Source organism: Monodelphis domestica, chromosome 3 (genome assembly GCF_027887165.1).
Source record: "Monodelphis domestica isolate mMonDom1 chromosome 3, mMonDom1.pri, whole genome shotgun sequence".
Lineage (NCBI taxonomy): Eukaryota > Metazoa > Chordata > Mammalia > Didelphimorphia > Didelphidae > Monodelphis > Monodelphis domestica.
The window spans coordinates 21,089,197-21,106,215 of NC_077229.1; the positions used below are offsets into that span (position 1 = coordinate 21,089,197).

The window sequence follows — 17,019 nt, forward strand, 5'->3', positions numbered from 1 at the left end:
ATAGACAGTCAACTTTGCCAGGTGCTTGAATCAAACACAAGAAAAATGCAACTTGAAAATTGAGGAACATTCCAATTCTGGTCTACTTTAAGTTACCCTCTAACCCCATACCTAGCTATGAAATATTTTGTTACCCATTTCCCAAGTAATTGTGATTAATTGTGAAAGCTGATCAAAAGCAACAATGATTCTCCTAGCTGGTCATCCCATAGGTCAGGGGGAACTAACCTCCAGATCACCCTAAGTCATTCATCTATTTCTGTTATAGCAACAATGTTTCGCTGACTATCTCCTTGGGCTTCACGTCTGTTGTTAGGTTCTGTGGAAACAAGTATATTGAGAAATGATTGTGTGCCAGCAAAGTATGTACTCACTAAACCTATAAAATAAAAGCAAACCCTGTGCATGGCAGAACTCTGTGTGATGTCTAAACACAGGATTGAGCACACAGTTTCTCTTATCACTTATTCAACTGACTGACACACCTAGACAGAGGACCCTAAACGTTGAGAGACCTCAGGCTCAGTTCTCTAAGCCCTTAAAATGGAAGATCTGGATAAAGATGGCCAGATTCAGTGGTTGGCAACATTTTAATGTTATGTTTTCGTTGCTTAGTAACACAATCTCATATTAAGAAAATCTTTGCTGTGTGCAAGCTTGTAAATGACATTTCTTCAATATGGACTCTAGTAGGTGTGACGAGTATACATAAGTTTTTATCTTAATACCAAATCAGATGACTTTTGAATCATGGTTGCTGTGGCTGTGATTGCTCTCAAACAGGGAATCGTTCCTTTCTCAATTATGTCCAGCTGTATACTGTAATATGCCACAGGACTAAAATTGGGTCCTAAAGTTTGGACTAACACTCCAGAATCTATGCCTCTTGCTTCATGTACAAAGAGATAGGATTCTTTGTTATAGTCTGGAATACCTAAGGCTTGGAGATGCTCTTTTGTCAGTTTCAGTGGTTCTGTGACTGTTTTTGGTTAAGTCCAGGCATTTTGTTATTTGGCTATAGCCTGGGATCCATTGTCTATAGAAACCTGTTACTCCTAAAAAGGCTTTCAGTTGTTTCTTAGTCTTTGGCACACTGAGTTTTTGGATGTCCTCTACTCTTTCCTTGGAAATCTTTCTCATCCCCTTTTCCAAGATAGATCATAGGTATTCAACTTTAGGCATGACCCATTGTCATTTTGATTGGAAACTTTGTGGCCTTTCTTATATAGTTCTAAGAGGAGTTTTTTGCTTTCTTGGTAACAAACTTTAGCAGATGGGGATGCAAGAAGAATGTCATCCATATAGTGCATGATTTTGCTTTCTTTGAATTGGATGGTCTTTAAATCTTGTTGCAGGATTTGGCAAAATGCTGTTGGGCTATTGCAGAAACCCATGGGCAATCTTTTCCAAGTTAACTGAGTCCCATTCCAAGTGAAAGCAAAGACTTTTTGGCTTTCCTTTGCTATTGGAATGCTAAAATAAGCACTACACAGATCAATGACCAGTATAATATCTAGATTTACTTGAAATTTCTGAAATTATTTTAGGTGGGCTTGGAATGACTGCATGGGACTTTTTTTACAAAGTTATTTACTGCTCTTAAATCTTGGACCAGTCTCCATTGAATTTTTCCTTCAGTCACATTTTGCTTTCTTTATGGGTATTATTGGTGTGGTGTACTCTGAAATTGTTGGGATTAGAATTTTCTGTTCTAACAGGCTCGGGATTATTGGGTTGATTCCGTCTATTGCTTTTTTCTTAATTTGTATTGTGGTATCTTTGGTGGTGTCCCTTCTTTAACTTCTATTTTTACTGGTGTTGCTGACTTTAAAATCCCTATATCTGTATAATGTGTAGCCCAAAGCCCTTCTAGTATTATATCTAGTATTAACTTGGTATTTCAATTATTGTATTAGTATTTCAAATATTGTACCTTCATTCTGATCTTTTGACCTGCTCTGTTTCTGACCTGGGCTGGTTCACCCTTCCTTAGGCAACCTGATGGTCTCCCATTCCCAGGGGGTCACCATACTGATGCTGAACTTAGTGGGGACACCTGATTAGCATCTCACACGGCAGCCCAGAACTCCTGGACTCCAATCCTCCAGCCTCAGCCTCCCAAGTAGCTAGGCCTACAGGCACGCACCAACACACTCCAACTGCTGTCTGCTCCATCTCAGTGGGCAGAAATGCAAAAGCTTGATTCAGTTTTCCTTTCCACACTGAAAATAGCTAAGTCATTCACAGTTGAACATCATATAATATTGCTGTTAATGTGTACAATGTTTTCCTGGTTCTGCTCATTTCACTTTGCATTAGTTCATGCAAGTCTTCCCAAGTTTCTTCTGAAACCTTCCTGCTCATCATTTCTTATAGCACAATAGTATTATATCAGTCATGTACCACAACTTCCTCAGCTTTTACACAATTGATAGACACCCTGTAATGATTAAAATAGTTGGAGCCATAAACTGTGACAGATAAAAGAGTGGTTGCCTTAAACTTTGACTGCAAATATATGTTTTTTATATTAAAAATAAAATGATCGCCAGGGAAAAATTCCCAAATATGAAATATACCCAAGTCAGCTGGGTTTTTATGGAGATTTTAATTAATACAAATGAAAGAATTAAAGAAAAGGGAGAGAAACAGAGTAAGAGGGAATAGTAGAAAAAGGACTAGACCAGCTTAGGCCAGCCTTAAGGCTTAAGCCTTAAGAGAGAGATCAGTCAGTCTTTTATCAACTCACCACAAGATTTGTCCTAGCAAGACTCTAGTGTTCAGAGAGACACCAGTTCAGCTTTGGCCAGCTCAATCTCCAGAGAGTTCTCTGAGAGAGTCCCTTGCTCTCAGCTTCTCATCTCCTTTTAAAGAGAATTTTCTCCTATGTCACCTCCCCTAAGTTCTCACATCTATCAATCACAGTAGATATTTTCCAAAGGACAGACCATTCTTAATTTACACCTGAGTAGACTAAACTTTTGAGTAAGTTCTCACCTCTTTGCCACTTGCAAGTTTACAAGTTGCCTGACCTTTATAGGTACTTAGCACCCTTTTGTATTAGATCTAAAAATAGGCACAGCTTAAGAGCTTTTGCCTTACTATAAGTATGGGTTAATTATTTTTCATTGTTCAGCAAGGAGTTTACAACTTTATCTTCCCCTAAGGCATGCTTAAGTATGGGTGGAGTAGAGTTCTCACATTCCTGACTAAGTCCCTTCATTGTTTAAAGTGGGGAATGGTCTTAACCAAGTGTTCTGAAGTAGGGTCTGAGAATTTTTAAGGTTCACAACCCCCTCAATTTCTAATTCTTTCCCATCACACACATACAAAAAAACTGCTAGAAAAAAATTTTGCACATATAGGTCCTGTTGCATTTTCCCCCCTTCTCTTTGGAATACAGACCCTAGTAGTGGTGTTGCTTATCCCTGGTTTTATAGAACTTTGGACATAGTTCCAAATTGCCCTCCAGAATGGTGGATCAGTTCACAACTCCACCATGCATTAGTATCCCAATTTTACCACATCTTCACCAACATTTTTCACTTTTGTTTACTATCATATTGGCCAATCTGACAGCTATAAGGTGGCACTTGAGAGTTGTTTTAATTTGCATTTTTCTAATCAAAAGGGATTTAGAACATTTTCCATATGATTATTGATAGCTTTCATTTCTTCATCTGAAAATGACTTCTTCATATCCTTTGACCATTTGTTGATTAGTGAATGGCTTCTGTTGTTATAAATTTGACTTAGTTTTCTACATATTTGAGAAATGAGACCTTAGCAGAGGATTTGCTATAAACCACCCCCACCTAAGTTTGTTACTTACCTTCTCATCTTGGTTACATTGGTTTTATTTGTACAAAACATTTTTTAAATTATTTATTTTTTTAATTAAATTAGAATATTTTTTCCATAGTTACATGATTCATGTTTTTTCCCTCCGCTCTCCTGGAGCCAATGATCAATTCCACTGGGTTTTACATGTATCATTGTCCAAAACCTAGTTCCATATTATTAATATCGGCAATAGAGTGATCATTTAAAGTCAACATCCCCAATCATATACCTATTGAACCATGTAATGAATGTTTTCTTCTGGGTTTCTACTCCCACAGTTCTTTCTATAGATGTGGATAGTGTTCTTTCTTGTAAGTCCCTCAGAATTGTCCTGGATCCTTGCATTGCTGCTAGTAGAGAAGATTGTGCCACAGTGTATCTGTCTCTGTATATAATATATAATATATATATATATATAATGTTCTCCTGCTCCTTTCACTCTGCATCAATTCCTGGAGGTCGTTCCAGTTCACATGGAATCCTTCCAGGTCATTATTCCTTTCAGCACAATAATATTCCATCACCATCAGATATCTCAATTTGTTCAGCCATTCCTCAATCAATGGACACCCCCTCATTTTCCAGTTTTTTGCCAGTACAAAGAATGTGGCTATGAATATTTTTGTACACATATTTTCTCCTATTATCTCTTTAGGGGTACAAAACCTTTTAAATTTAATATAATTGAAATTTTTCTTTTTCCATCTTGTAATGTTCTCTATCTCTTGTTTGGTCATAAATTTTTCCCTTCTCCACAGATCTGACAGGCAAACTATTTTACGTTCCCATAGTTTACTTATGGTATCACCCTTATGTCTAAATCATATACCCATTTTGACCTTGTCTTGGTATAGGGTGTGATATACTGGTCTATACCTAGTTTCTTCCTTATTGTTTTCCATTTTTCCTGGCAGTTTTTGTCAAATAGTAAGAGTTCTTGTCCCAAAAGCTGGGATCCTTGGGCTTATTGTACTCTAAATTTCTGTAGTCATTTACTATTGCATATTGTGTACCGGGGTGTATGGGGTGTTCAGGGAGGGGTAGTATCTCTGGTATGGAGGGCTTGTCATGCCCTCTTAGGGCAGCTCTCCAGCCTCTGACCCCCACCTGACACCCAGCTCTCACTTGTGGCTCCCAGTAGCTGCTAGCATGCGGCAGCGGCCACACCCCGGGCAATGGCTTCGACAGGCCAGCTAAACCTTGTGAGGGTAGCCATCGGGTCGTTGACCCCTGGTGAACCAGGGCTTTGCTCACCCAGCATGTGAAGACTGCTTTGGCCGAACAGACGGAAGAAACCAACAAGAAGGTTCAATGGCTGAGATGGCAATGCAGCAAGGCACTGTGGAGTGCTCGGGGCATATTGGAGCACAAAAGACAACATGGCCATCCAATGCAGCTGAGGAAGTCTCCAGATGTAACAACTTTTCGTGCCACTGAACCCAGGCTTCCAACGCTGAGAGAGTGGGACTGTCTCTGTGCATCAGCTTTTCCACTTAAATCTTCACGCACAAGGGTCTTTGTGCACACTCATCTACATCACAGATGAAAGTGCACAAAGACAAATGTCATCCTTGGTTACCGAGAGACTACTACTGTATTGTGTACCTAACCTATTCCACTGATCCACTCCTCAGTCATCCACCTTTGAGGTTCACCTTTCATCAAACTCTCATTTGCGGCTCCAAGAAGCTGGAGCATGGGCAGTGGCCACATCTAGGTACAATCGTTTTGGTTGGGGGGGAGCTAAACCAGGTTGAGGGTAACTGATGGGCTCAAACCCATGGGTGACTTGGGTGGGGGGTCTATCCCCAGCATGTGAGACTTCTCTTGGTGGAAAGGGCAGATGAGAACAATTGGCTCCAATGGCCACAAAGGTGGCTAACGCAGCACTGTGGCATGCTTAGAGCTTGGTCAGACACTGAAGGCACCAAAGCCATCCACTGCATCCTGGGCCATTGCCAGTCATCCTAACTTTTGTCTTGCCACTGGACTTCAATGATTCTGGAAGAGAGAGTGAGGCTGAGAACTTTGTGCAACTCTGCCTCATTCAAACTCAGTTCACTTGTAAATCAAGGCCTCAATCAGATCTCTTTGAAAACAAAGGATGAATTACAATGATGAACAATAATGTAAGAATGTGTGTGCACACGTATGTATTTATACATGCATGTATATCACATGTACCCATCGTGTGTGTGTATAAACCTATAATACATACATATTCTACATGCACTGTAACAAATCTTGTCATTCCTCTGTTTTTGCCATATTCTTACCAGGCTGCCCTTTAGCTTAAGCTGGGATCTCCCACATCTAAATGGTGTCTTCAGACCCCAGCTGTTGAGCTCTGCAGGCTGCCTCTGTCCCGTGAGCCCTTTGTACCCCTGATGGCCTGTGAGGGGATCCCAGCTCTGCCCCTACAGTCTTTGCTGTCTGGCCTAACTCTCACTGTGAGCAGATGCTTTCTGTGCCTCTTCTGGAGCTTGTGTGCATGACCAAAGTGGAGGAGTCCCTGCAGGTCTCTGTGTTCCAGCACTTAGCCCAGGGACTGGCACAGAGCAAACACTAATGAAGTGGTTGTTGCCCCAATGCAGGGGACGAGGAATAGAACACCAGCCCCTGGACTCTCCATCTAGACCGATGCCTGAAGCCTCCTTTTGGCTCTAGGCAGTTACTTATGCCTATCCAAGACCATCGTGAACAGAGACTAGGGTGGATGAACACCAGCACCAGACCTGGCTTCTTCAGGCTGTTGGGGACTTTCAAGATATGGAGGATCTCAGGATGGATCCACCACAGGGGAGCTCTTTCCCCTCCCTCCCCCTCCCCTTGGTAGTAAAGGGGTTACTGGGAACTAGAAGCCCTAGACTTTATACTGTGCACTGTTACTACTAACATACTTATAGCCCTGGCTAAGTCATCTTCCCATTCTGAGCCTTCTTCTTCCATAAGGGAATTTGATTGAAAATAAGAGGACCTGGGTTCAAATTCCGGCCCTGATGCCTTCTACTTGTGGTACCTTGCTTCTCTCTGGATCTCTGTATGCCTAGGGAATTCAGTAGGGGACTTTTAAGGACTCTGTGACCTTAAGTAAGTCATTATTCTTAAATCTCCTGTACTGATAAAATGAGAATAGTGTCGTGTAGGAGAAAGGGCTGGATCTCAAGTCAAGAAAGACTAACTTTGATTTCAAATTTCAAATCAAACACTTTACTAGCCTTGTGACCTTTGACAAGTCACTTCTCTGGACTTGTTTCATCAACTGTAAAAAGGAGGAATTGGACTGTGCCCTCTAAAGTTCCTTCTAGGTCTTAATACAGAATCCTGTGACCTACCTCGCGGTATTATTGGGAGGAAAGGGATTGACGACCTGTGGATCACTTATTGATGGCTTCTAAGGTCCCTTCCAGCTCTGATAATCCAGAAATTTCTGGGCTCCGTGTCTTCCCTCACTAAACCCCTGCCCAGAGATAAGGGTGATCCAAGCAATGACTCTGGGTACAAAAATACACCCAGAAGCATCTCATTGACTCCTAGAAAAGTATCCAGAGAGCAGGGTGGGATGGAGAAATCTGGCCTTTGTCCAGCTAGACCCTTTCTTCTCAGGCAGTTGCCATTGTCTCTGAGGGGCTGGAATGCTTTGGTGGACAGGGCTACATGGAGGACACAAACTTGCCGGTTCTTCTTCGGGACAGCCAGGTAAGAGCACAAGAACAAGGCTGCCAGGCACTAACCTCCAAGGGCCCCAGCAGGTGGGTTCCTGCATCCAATGGCTCATCTGTGTCCCAGACTTCCTAATCTCCAGGTTGCATCACTACTGGACATTCCCCTGCGGGGCCCTCAGGCTATACTCAGAGTCAGAAGTGGGACATCAGAACTAGCAGCCCCAGGAACTGGGACTCTGAATCCACAGGCAGCAAAGGGGCCTCCTCCTGAGGGATGGGGGGGGGGGGGAGGAGAAGGTCCTAAAACTCAACAGGAAGCCACAGGGCCTACCACAAGGCCTATTTCAGGCACCAGCACTGGAGTGAAGTGTTGCTCTCCACTCTCTGCAGGTGCTGACCATCTGGGAGGGCACCACCAATGTCCTCGCCCTGGACACTCTAAAAGTCCTGGCTAAGAGTCAGGGCCAAGTGCTGCAGGCCTTCTCAGCATCTGTCCAGGTGAGGTGCTAATGGGAGCTGGTGCACAGGGTCCTGCTGCCCCTCCTCCAGTCTCACTGGACACTAGAGGTGGAGGGACCAGGAGCCCCTGGGGAAAGGCTGTCCCAACAGGGAATCTGCTCCCCCTCAGACCAGCATGTCTCTGCTTCCACCACACTGATATGTTCAGAAAGGAATTGTGTGGCCTTGAATTTGAGATCTACAGAGCTGGGAGGGGAGGGGAGGAGAGGGGAGGGAAGGGGAGGGTGGGGGAGGGCCCACCCTGGATCTGGAATAGGAGACCCAAGTTTGATCTCAGCTCTGCCATTTCTTGGGTTCATTTCCCTTCATGGGCATTCCCTTCTTCCATTCATTATCTTCACACAGAAAATGGGTATAACATGGCTATTGTGGAGCTTCAATAAGAGAATGTATGAAAAGCCTTGGCATCGTGTCAGGCTCAGGGTTGGCCCCACTTAGAAGCCATCCAGCCCTGGTGACCGCAGTTCTCCTTCACGGGAAGAAGGCAATCCTGGAGAGATGCTCCTGTGCCCCCCCCCGCAGGTCTTGCCCTCCTGCCTCACCCCACAAGCAGGCAGACCAAGGGCAAGTTCTACCTGAGTCCAGTTAACAAAGCTTTGCTCTGCTGTCCTTCTCTGTCCTCCTCTCTCCCAGGACAAGGTGGCCTTGGCTTCAGACTGCTCTGAGCTGGCTTCTTCCATCCAGTGCCTGCAGGAGGCCCTTGGGAGGCTGGCCTTGCAGCTGAAGAAGCTCCTAGGGCAGGGCAGCACTTCCATGGAAATGGCTGCCAGGGACCTGGCCTACACCTTGGCTCGCATCTACATAGGTAGCTCCATCCTTTCCTCCCCATGTCCTCATCTCAGGCCAGGAGGGTAGGATATGAGGCAGAGACAGTCTGGTACCCCAGCAAGAACAATGGTTTGGGATGGGAAGCCCTCTAGTACCACCGACCAAGTCACAACTTCACTGAACCCGTTTCTTCCTACATAAAATGAGAGGGACAAAGTAAGTGACCTCTGGGTTCCCTCCTTCCTTGATAGCCTGTTTCCTCCTCTGTAAAACAAGGTGGTGGGCCTAGAGGACTTCTAAATCCCCACAAGCCTAAGGGATGGAAGGGGACTTCATTGTTATCACAGCAGCTCTTTCCTTGGCTCTCCCCCTTACATCCTGCTCTCTCATAGGGGCCCTTTTGATAGAGCATGCAGCCTGGGCTGAGGCTTCTCCTTCTGACATCTATGCTTCACAGAGGTAAAGAGGGTCTTCATCTCCTTGGCCAGGTCACCTTCCTCTCATGTAACAGTCAGCATATTCCCCTCCCAGACTCCTTCCTCCCATCTCTGGAACTCATCTCAGAAGTGCCACATCCAGATTCAGTCAGACAAGCCATTTCTCTGTCCTTTTAAAGAAAGGGCTGACCTCTCCCCAATACACACGTGACCGTGAATGCTCACACAGAGCATTTATTCACTCCATTTGGGAAACTGAGGCAGGAGCTCAAGTTGGAAATTTCCCAGAGTAAATCCTGGGGTGATGGGAAGGAGCCTCTAATAGAAAGGACTCTCTTGGATGCCATTTATTTTGGGAGTGATGAGGTGCTGGTGTGGAAGGCCCATGGGCCAGAGGGAAATGGACTTGCAATAGGAGTCAGGAACACTGAGAGCCTTTACAGTCCTAGGAGGCTCCCTGAACTGATAAAGCTTTTTCCTAGATGGTGTGAACAAGACCTCTGCCCCTTGGACACTGCTCAACAGGCTGGCTGCTATGAGGCCGATGCTGTTTCCCGAGACATAGAACTGGTATATGAGGGAAGCTCTACTTTCAAAAGAAAGGAATGTGCCTAGGCTTCCCCCCAAACAGAAGTCTAAGCATGGTGGAGCCCCCAAAAAGAATGTTTAACAGGAGGGAACATTAAGGTGCTCAACCTGTCTGAAACATGCCACGTGCCCCCAAGGACCAGCATGTCTTTGATGACTTGAACCCTTAATGTTCAGGAAAAAGATCTGTAAATAGTTCTTAAAATGTCCCTTAGTTTTGATGCCTCATAAGGAGTCACAATTGTATAAATGGAGATTTTGAACCTTTGACTTCACTCCCCAGAAGTCCTTAGTATTTCCCAAAATTCCCTATAATCTCTCCTGCGTCTCCGTGTAGGCGAGATCACATGATTGGTATTTAACTGGCTATACCTCCTCCCACGCCCTCTTTGGCATGATGCAGCAATTAGCAGTGATGGTGGTAGGGTGGAGAATATTGAAAATGGCTAACCAGCCATGGACATGTATTATTTTGTATTCTCTTTATTTCCTGATTTATAATAATCATTCAATAAATCCTCCCTAAGATATAATATTTTCATTCTTTGAGATTTAATTTAAAATTTTACACAATGCAGCAATTTGTGACCTGAGTCAGAGAGCTGGTTTTGTTTGTTTTTCAATAACCTCCAGGGAGGTTTTAGCATTTTATTATCCAATTGAGATGGGTGGGCAGAGATTTTACAGGAAGGGAAGGGATGCTGGAGGTGGTTGGGCCTCTTTTTGGGCAGCCTATGGAAATGGAGCTTTGCCCCATGGTCACAACTGTAAAGGATACTTTTAGGGTTGTGACTTTAAAAAATCTAAATTAATTTGGTTGCCAGGGAAAATCCCAATATAATAAAATACCCAAGTCACCTGGAAATTATGGTGATTTTAGTTAATATAGAGAGAAGGAATTAAGGAGAAGAGAGAGGGAGAGGAAAGAGATAATTTAAACTGTTCCAGTTCAAGTTGAGCCAGGCAGGAGTTAAAGGCCTTGGCCAAAGGGGCCTCCCTTGAGAGACAAGGGAAAAGGAAGTCAGTCTTACCCAAGTCACCACAAGACCATCTCAAGGAAGCTGTCTGAGTCAACTCCTCCAGGCTGAGTTCCAGGATCAAACTGGTACCCAGGCTGCTCACAGGAAGTGATCAGCCAGAAATACCTCTCCGGGGAAAGAGGGTGAAGGGAGGAATTGACATGCCCTATATAGATGGTTTTACGTCATTTTCCTGTGTCTCATATGCACCAATGGTAGCCTAGCTTGACCTAGGACAGCCCAGGAGTCTGTCAGCTGTTTCTGCACACGTCTGTTAAAGGCCATCCTCCTAGACACTTAATTCTTGAGTATATGTGCAGATATTCTTGATCTTGTTAAAATAAGTAGGGTGGAGCAATGTAGAATTTCCAAGATCTGATTCTGTTAGACCAAGTATCTCCATTGTTACTAATCAGGAAATAGCTATGTCAGATCTTCTAAAGTGCAGTCTGAGTAGGGTGGAATAGTTTTAAAATTCACACACCCCCCACCCCCGAGGCCTAAGGAAGGTCTCTTCAATGGGTCTTGTAAACATACCAGCTGTGAAATTACAATAGTTAGGGAGGAATAGAAAAGAGAGAAAGTAAAACCAAAGTTTTGCTAGGCGCATTGACAAAAAGCCAAATTAGGGGCAGTCCTCTTTGGCATAAAAGTGTACATTTACAATAAATGTTCAATCAAACTTCAGTTCAATCAACCACACCCAAAGTTCATTCTTGATCTTCTTGATGTAGTGTAGGTTTTCTGGCATCTTTCTGCAACAGTTCATTCTCTGGATTTAGGAGTTAGCAAGCTTCTTTCCTTGAATATCTTTCTTGAACAAAAAAAAAATTCAGAATCTTGGATTTTTATTAAAATACAACCCCCCCAAGTGGGTGTTAAAAAACATCCAGTTCAGCTCAGGATGCAATGTTGAGTTGGTGGGGGGGGGGGTGTATGAGTCAATTATCAAAAGAAGAGAAAAAAAACAAAAATATAAAGAAAAAAATGGAAGAAAGTTAAACTTTGGGGAGAAAGAAAAAAAATTCAAAATCAGACTAAAAATACCAAAAATCTATGTATATAAAATACTGGGTAAGCAAGAATAAATTCATAATAGGCCCTTGTACAGGTCCATTTTAAAGTAATTTCTATCCCATAAGTCTGTAGGACAGAATGCAGTAATATTTCGCTTATCCATTTGCAGCCAAGACTACAGGAAGTTGCCATATTTTAAGAAGGAAAGGAACTAGAATTCTATTTTGATAGGGAAGCATCATTCCCTGCTCTGATTTTTGTCATTCTAAGGGATATAGGGAGCCAGGATGATAGTCAAACTTCGGTACTTGTCTGAGTACTTCACAAAGTGTGTAGATACAAGGAAGTCCTATGACTTAACATATGTCAAGCATCGCAACCTCGAGTCTCACACTAGTTTTTTCTGTGTGCTCTTTTTGGCACTAATGAGGTTAAGTCTGTGCCCCTTGTTTTTATCGTTTTTTTTTTATGGAATCAGACACAAACATTAATAACAATCCCATAACATTTTATCAATAAATGGCAGGTTCCCATAGTTTAAAGTTTTGGGGTATGCATTGATATTATAGCAAGTATATATATGCATATATATTAAACTTATATTACTGCAGAAAAATAATATTATTTTATGTACCTTTAGTACAAGAAATGAAAAAAGGAAAAAAATCAAATATTCTAATCAAAAGAAAATAAAAGCAATAATAAAAATAAGGGGGAAAGGAAAAAACCATGAATTCAATGTGTTCTTGAAAAAACAATATCCACTTGTCAATGGATTATTATCTCCAATGCATGTGATAGAATATAGTCAATCAGTCTCAACAGAAGATGCTCTCTTCACATGTGAGCAATGAATCCAAGAGTCCTTCTCTCCAATCTTTATAGATGTTGGGGTAGTTAACAACATTTGGAATGGCCCTTCCCAGGAAGTCTGAGTTGCTCCAGTACGTTGGAAATTCTTAATATCTTATCTCCTGGGTTCAGGTCATGAAGAGAAAAGTCTAGTTGTCCAGCTTGTACTGCAGCTCTGGATTCATGGAGTTCACACAGTTTGTGTTGTAATTCCTGTATATAGGAAGCAATAGTAGTATCTCGCCCTAATAGTGATGTATATGCAGGAGAGAAAGGTTTAGCCTGTATAGGTGGAAGTCCAAAAAGCATCTCAAATGGTGAGATGTGTAAGTCTCCTTTAGGCCTGCTTCTAAGATAAAATAGGGCCAGAGGGAGAATTTCAGACCATTTAAAATGTCTCAGTGCATAATTTGCCAATCATAGTTTTAAGTTCTTTATTTGTTCTCTCAACTTGGCCTGAGCTCTGGGGATGATATAGAACATGGAATTTGGGAGTTTTCCTCAAGCAAGAATATATCTGATTTAGGACAGAATCAGTAAAATGACTCCCCCTATCAGAATCAATATGTGCTGGCAGGCCAAAGCAAGGAATAATTTCTTTTAAAGCACCTTAGCAATAAAAACTGCTTTGGCTTGGGTCACTGGAAATGCTTCTGGCCATATGGTCAGTTGATCTACTATGACTAGACAAAATTTATAATGTGCAGCCTTTGGCATTGTTATGAAATCTATCTGTAGATGCTCAAAAGGTGTATAAGCCAGAGGATGCCCACCAAAGGCTTTGCCACAAAAGGCATGTTGGTTATATACTTGGCAGGTAGAGCAGGCTGTACACACATTAGAGGCTATAGTAGTTATACCAGGAGCTATCCATACTCTCTTAACAGAGTCCACAATACCCTGGGTGCCAAAGTGACCATTTTTATGAATAGATTGGCAAATTTGGTGATAGAAACTTTTAGGGAGCAAGGGTTTTCCTTCAGATGACACCCATATTGATCTGTTTTGCTTTGAATTTTTGTTTCCATTTTTCCACTTTCTTTTCATTATAGGAAAGTGATAAATTTAAGTCATCAGTGGTTGTTAATGTTAAAATTAATTCAGGCCCTTCTATGGCTGCTAGCTTTGCAGCAGTATCTGCTCGATCATTTCTCCTAGAGACAGGGTCAGAGCCACCTGTATGGGCAGAGCAATGAACTACAGCCAGGGCTTCAGGCAGCTAGAGAGCAGAAAGAATTTCATTAAAAATTTCTGCATTAGCTATAGCTTTTCCAGCTGAGGCAAAAAATCCTCTCTGGAGCCATATCATCTCGACTGATGCCAAAAGCATATCTAGAATCCTTATAAATTGTTGCCTTTTTTGTCCTTGGCAATTATACAGGAGTGTTTCAGAGCTGAGTTCTGCCCCTTAAGTGCTAATATTAGAGGGCAGTGAAGCTGACCACTCCGTGGCCAATTCTGAGACTACAGCAGCAAGAGTGTAGCATATGTCATCCCTCAAAGAAAAACAGCTATATTTTATCTAATTTAAGGAGAGAGGGGAAAAAAATCCAAATTTTGTCCTCTACAGCTGAACAAAATAAGCTATTAAAAGCTGAACTTAGGGATAGTCACAGTAAAGTAAAAGTTTAGGAAAGTTAAGAATATTTTGAGTATTTCACCACAACCAACATGGTCAAGAAAAACTGTAAAGGTAATTTTAGTGTTCTGACTTAAATTCTAAATTAATTGGTCACCAGGAAAAATCCCAAAATAATAAAATGCCCAAGTCAGCTAGAAATTATGGTAATTTTAATTAATATAGAGAAGGAAATAAGGAAAAGAGAGGGGGGAGAGTTAATTTAAACTACTCCAGCTCAGGCTAAGCCCGGCAGGAGTTAAAGGCCTTGGCCAAAGGGGCCTCCCTGAGCCCAAGGGAAAAGGAAGTCAGTCTTACTCAAGTCACCACGAGACCGTCTCAGGGAAGCTGTCTGAATTAACTCCTCCAGGCTGAGTTCCAGGATCGAACTGGCACCCAGGCTGCTCACAGGAAGTGATCAGCCAGAGGCACCTCTCCGGGGAAAGAGGGTGAAGGGAGGAAGTGACATGACCTATATAGACGGTCTTATATGCACCAATGGTAGCCTAGCTTGACCTAGGACAGCCCAGGGGTCTGTCAGCTGTTTCTGCACATGTCTGTTAAAGGCCATCCTCCTAGATACTTAATTCTTGAGTATAGGTGCAGACATTCCTGACCTTAATAAACTAAGTAGGGTGGAGCAATGTAGAGTTCCTGAGACCTGATTCTGTTAGACCAAGTATCTCCATTGTTACTAATCAGGAAATAGCTAAATCAAATCTTCTAAAGTGCAGTCTGAGTAGGGTGGAGTAGTTTTAAAATTCACACTACTTATATGGCTGTTTGCATTAGAAATGTCCATAAAGCAATGAACAGTGAAAGGGAGGATTTTGCATAAAATGTGAAGGGCCAGAGATGAGGATACAGAAGTGTGCTGGATGCAGAAAGTAGAATGTAAGAGGGAGCTTGGAATTCTTTTTTTTTAAGCTTTTTTAATATGATTTCTTTTAATTTGGTCAACCCCAAACATTATTCCTTGGTTGCAAAAAATCATTTTCTATTCTTCCCTCCCCGCCCCAGACCCCTCCTATAGCCCACATGCAATTCCACTGGGTATTACATGTGTCCTTGCTCACAAACCATTTCCATATTGTTGGTATTTGCACTAGAAAGTTAATTTAGAGTCTACATCCCCAATCACATCCCCCTAAACCTATGCCATTAAGTAGTTGTTTTTCTTTGGTGTTTTTACTCCAAGAGTTTTTCCTCTGATTGTGGATAGTAGTTTTTCTCATAGATCCCTCTGGGTTGTTCAGGGACATTGCATTGTCACTAATGAAGAAATCCGTTACATTCAATTCTACCACAGTGTATCAGTCTCTGTGTACATTGTTCTCCTGGTTCTGCCCCTTTCACTCTGCACCACTTCCTGGAAGTTGTTCCAGTTCCCATGGAATCCCTCCACATTATTATTCCTTTGAGCACAATAGTATTCCATCACCAACATATACCACAATTTGTTCAGCCATTCCCCAATTGAAGGGCATCCCCTCATTTTCCAATTTTTGGCCACCACAAACAGCACAGCTAGGAATATTCTTGTTCATGTATTTTCCCTTATTGTCTCTTTGGGGTACAAACCCAGCAGTGCTATGGCTGGGTCAAAGGGCAGAGAGTCTTTTAGTGCCCTTTGGGCATAGTTCCAAATTGTCCTCCAGAATGGTTGGATCAATTCACAACTCCACCAGCAATGCATTAATGTCCCAACTTTGCCACACCCCCTCCAGCATTCATTACTTTCCTTTGCTGTCATGTTAGCCAATCTGCTATGTGTGAGGTGATACCTCAGGGTTGTTTTGATTTTCATCTCTCTGATTATAAGAGATTTAGAGCACCTTTTCATGTGCAATTAATAGTATTGATTTCTTTGGCTGAAAACTGCCTGTTCATGTCCCTTGCCCATTTATCAATTGGAAAATGGTTTGATTTTTTGTACAATTGATTTAGTTCTTTGTAAATTTGAGTAATTAGACCTTTCTCAGAGGTTTTTGTTATGAAGATTGTTTCCCAATTTGTTGCTTCCCTTCTGATTTTAGTTACATTGGTTTTGCTTGTACAAAAACTTTTTAATTTGATGTATTCCAGATTATTTATTTTGCATTTTGTGACTCTTTCTAAGTCTTGATTGGTTTTAAAGCCTCTCCCTTCCCAAAGGTCTGATATGTATACTATTCTGTGTTCACCTAATTTACTTATAGTTTCTTTCTTTATGTTCAAGTCATTCACCCATTCTGAGTTTATCTTGGTGTAGGGTGTGAGGTGTTGATCCAAACCTAATCTCTCCCACACTGTCTTCCAATTTTTCCAGCAGTTTTTATCAAATAGTGGATTTTGCTCCCAAAAGCTGGGATCTTTGAGCTTATCATAGACTTGCTGAGGTCACTTATTCCAAGTGTATTCCACTGATCCTCCTTTCTGTCACTTAGCCAGCACCATATTGTTTTGATGACCACTGCTTTATAATACGGTTTGAGATCTGATACTTCGAGGCCACCTTCCTTTATATTTTTTTTCATTATTTCTCTGCATATCCTTGATCTTTTGTTCTTCCAAATGAACTTTGTTATGTTTTTTTTTCTAATTTAGTAAAAAAGTTTTTTGGAAGTTCAATGGGTATGGCACTAAATAGATAGATAAGTTTGGGTAGGATAGTAATTTTTATTATGTTAGCTCATCCTATCCATGAGCAGTTA

The 17,019-nt window shown here is 42.0% G+C and overlaps 1 protein-coding gene across 1 annotated transcript in view; it reads left to right on the top strand.

The window, feature by feature from the left end:
- LOC130458190 (acyl-CoA dehydrogenase family member 11-like) overlaps nucleotides 1-10,353 on the top strand; it is a 62,157-nt gene extending 51,804 nt beyond the window's left edge. The window contains exons 10-14 of the mRNA XM_056821513.1: nucleotides 7,450-7,542; nucleotides 7,899-8,006; nucleotides 8,661-8,832; nucleotides 9,188-9,254; nucleotides 9,715-10,353. Coding sequence (XP_056677491.1) covers nucleotides 7,450-7,542; nucleotides 7,899-8,006; nucleotides 8,661-8,832; nucleotides 9,188-9,254; nucleotides 9,715-9,847 — 573 coding nt within the window. The 3' untranslated portion in view covers nucleotides 9,848-10,353. The remainder of the gene's footprint in view (nucleotides 1-7,449; nucleotides 7,543-7,898; nucleotides 8,007-8,660; nucleotides 8,833-9,187; nucleotides 9,255-9,714) is intronic.
- Nucleotides 10,354-17,019: the final 6,666 nt, after the last annotated feature.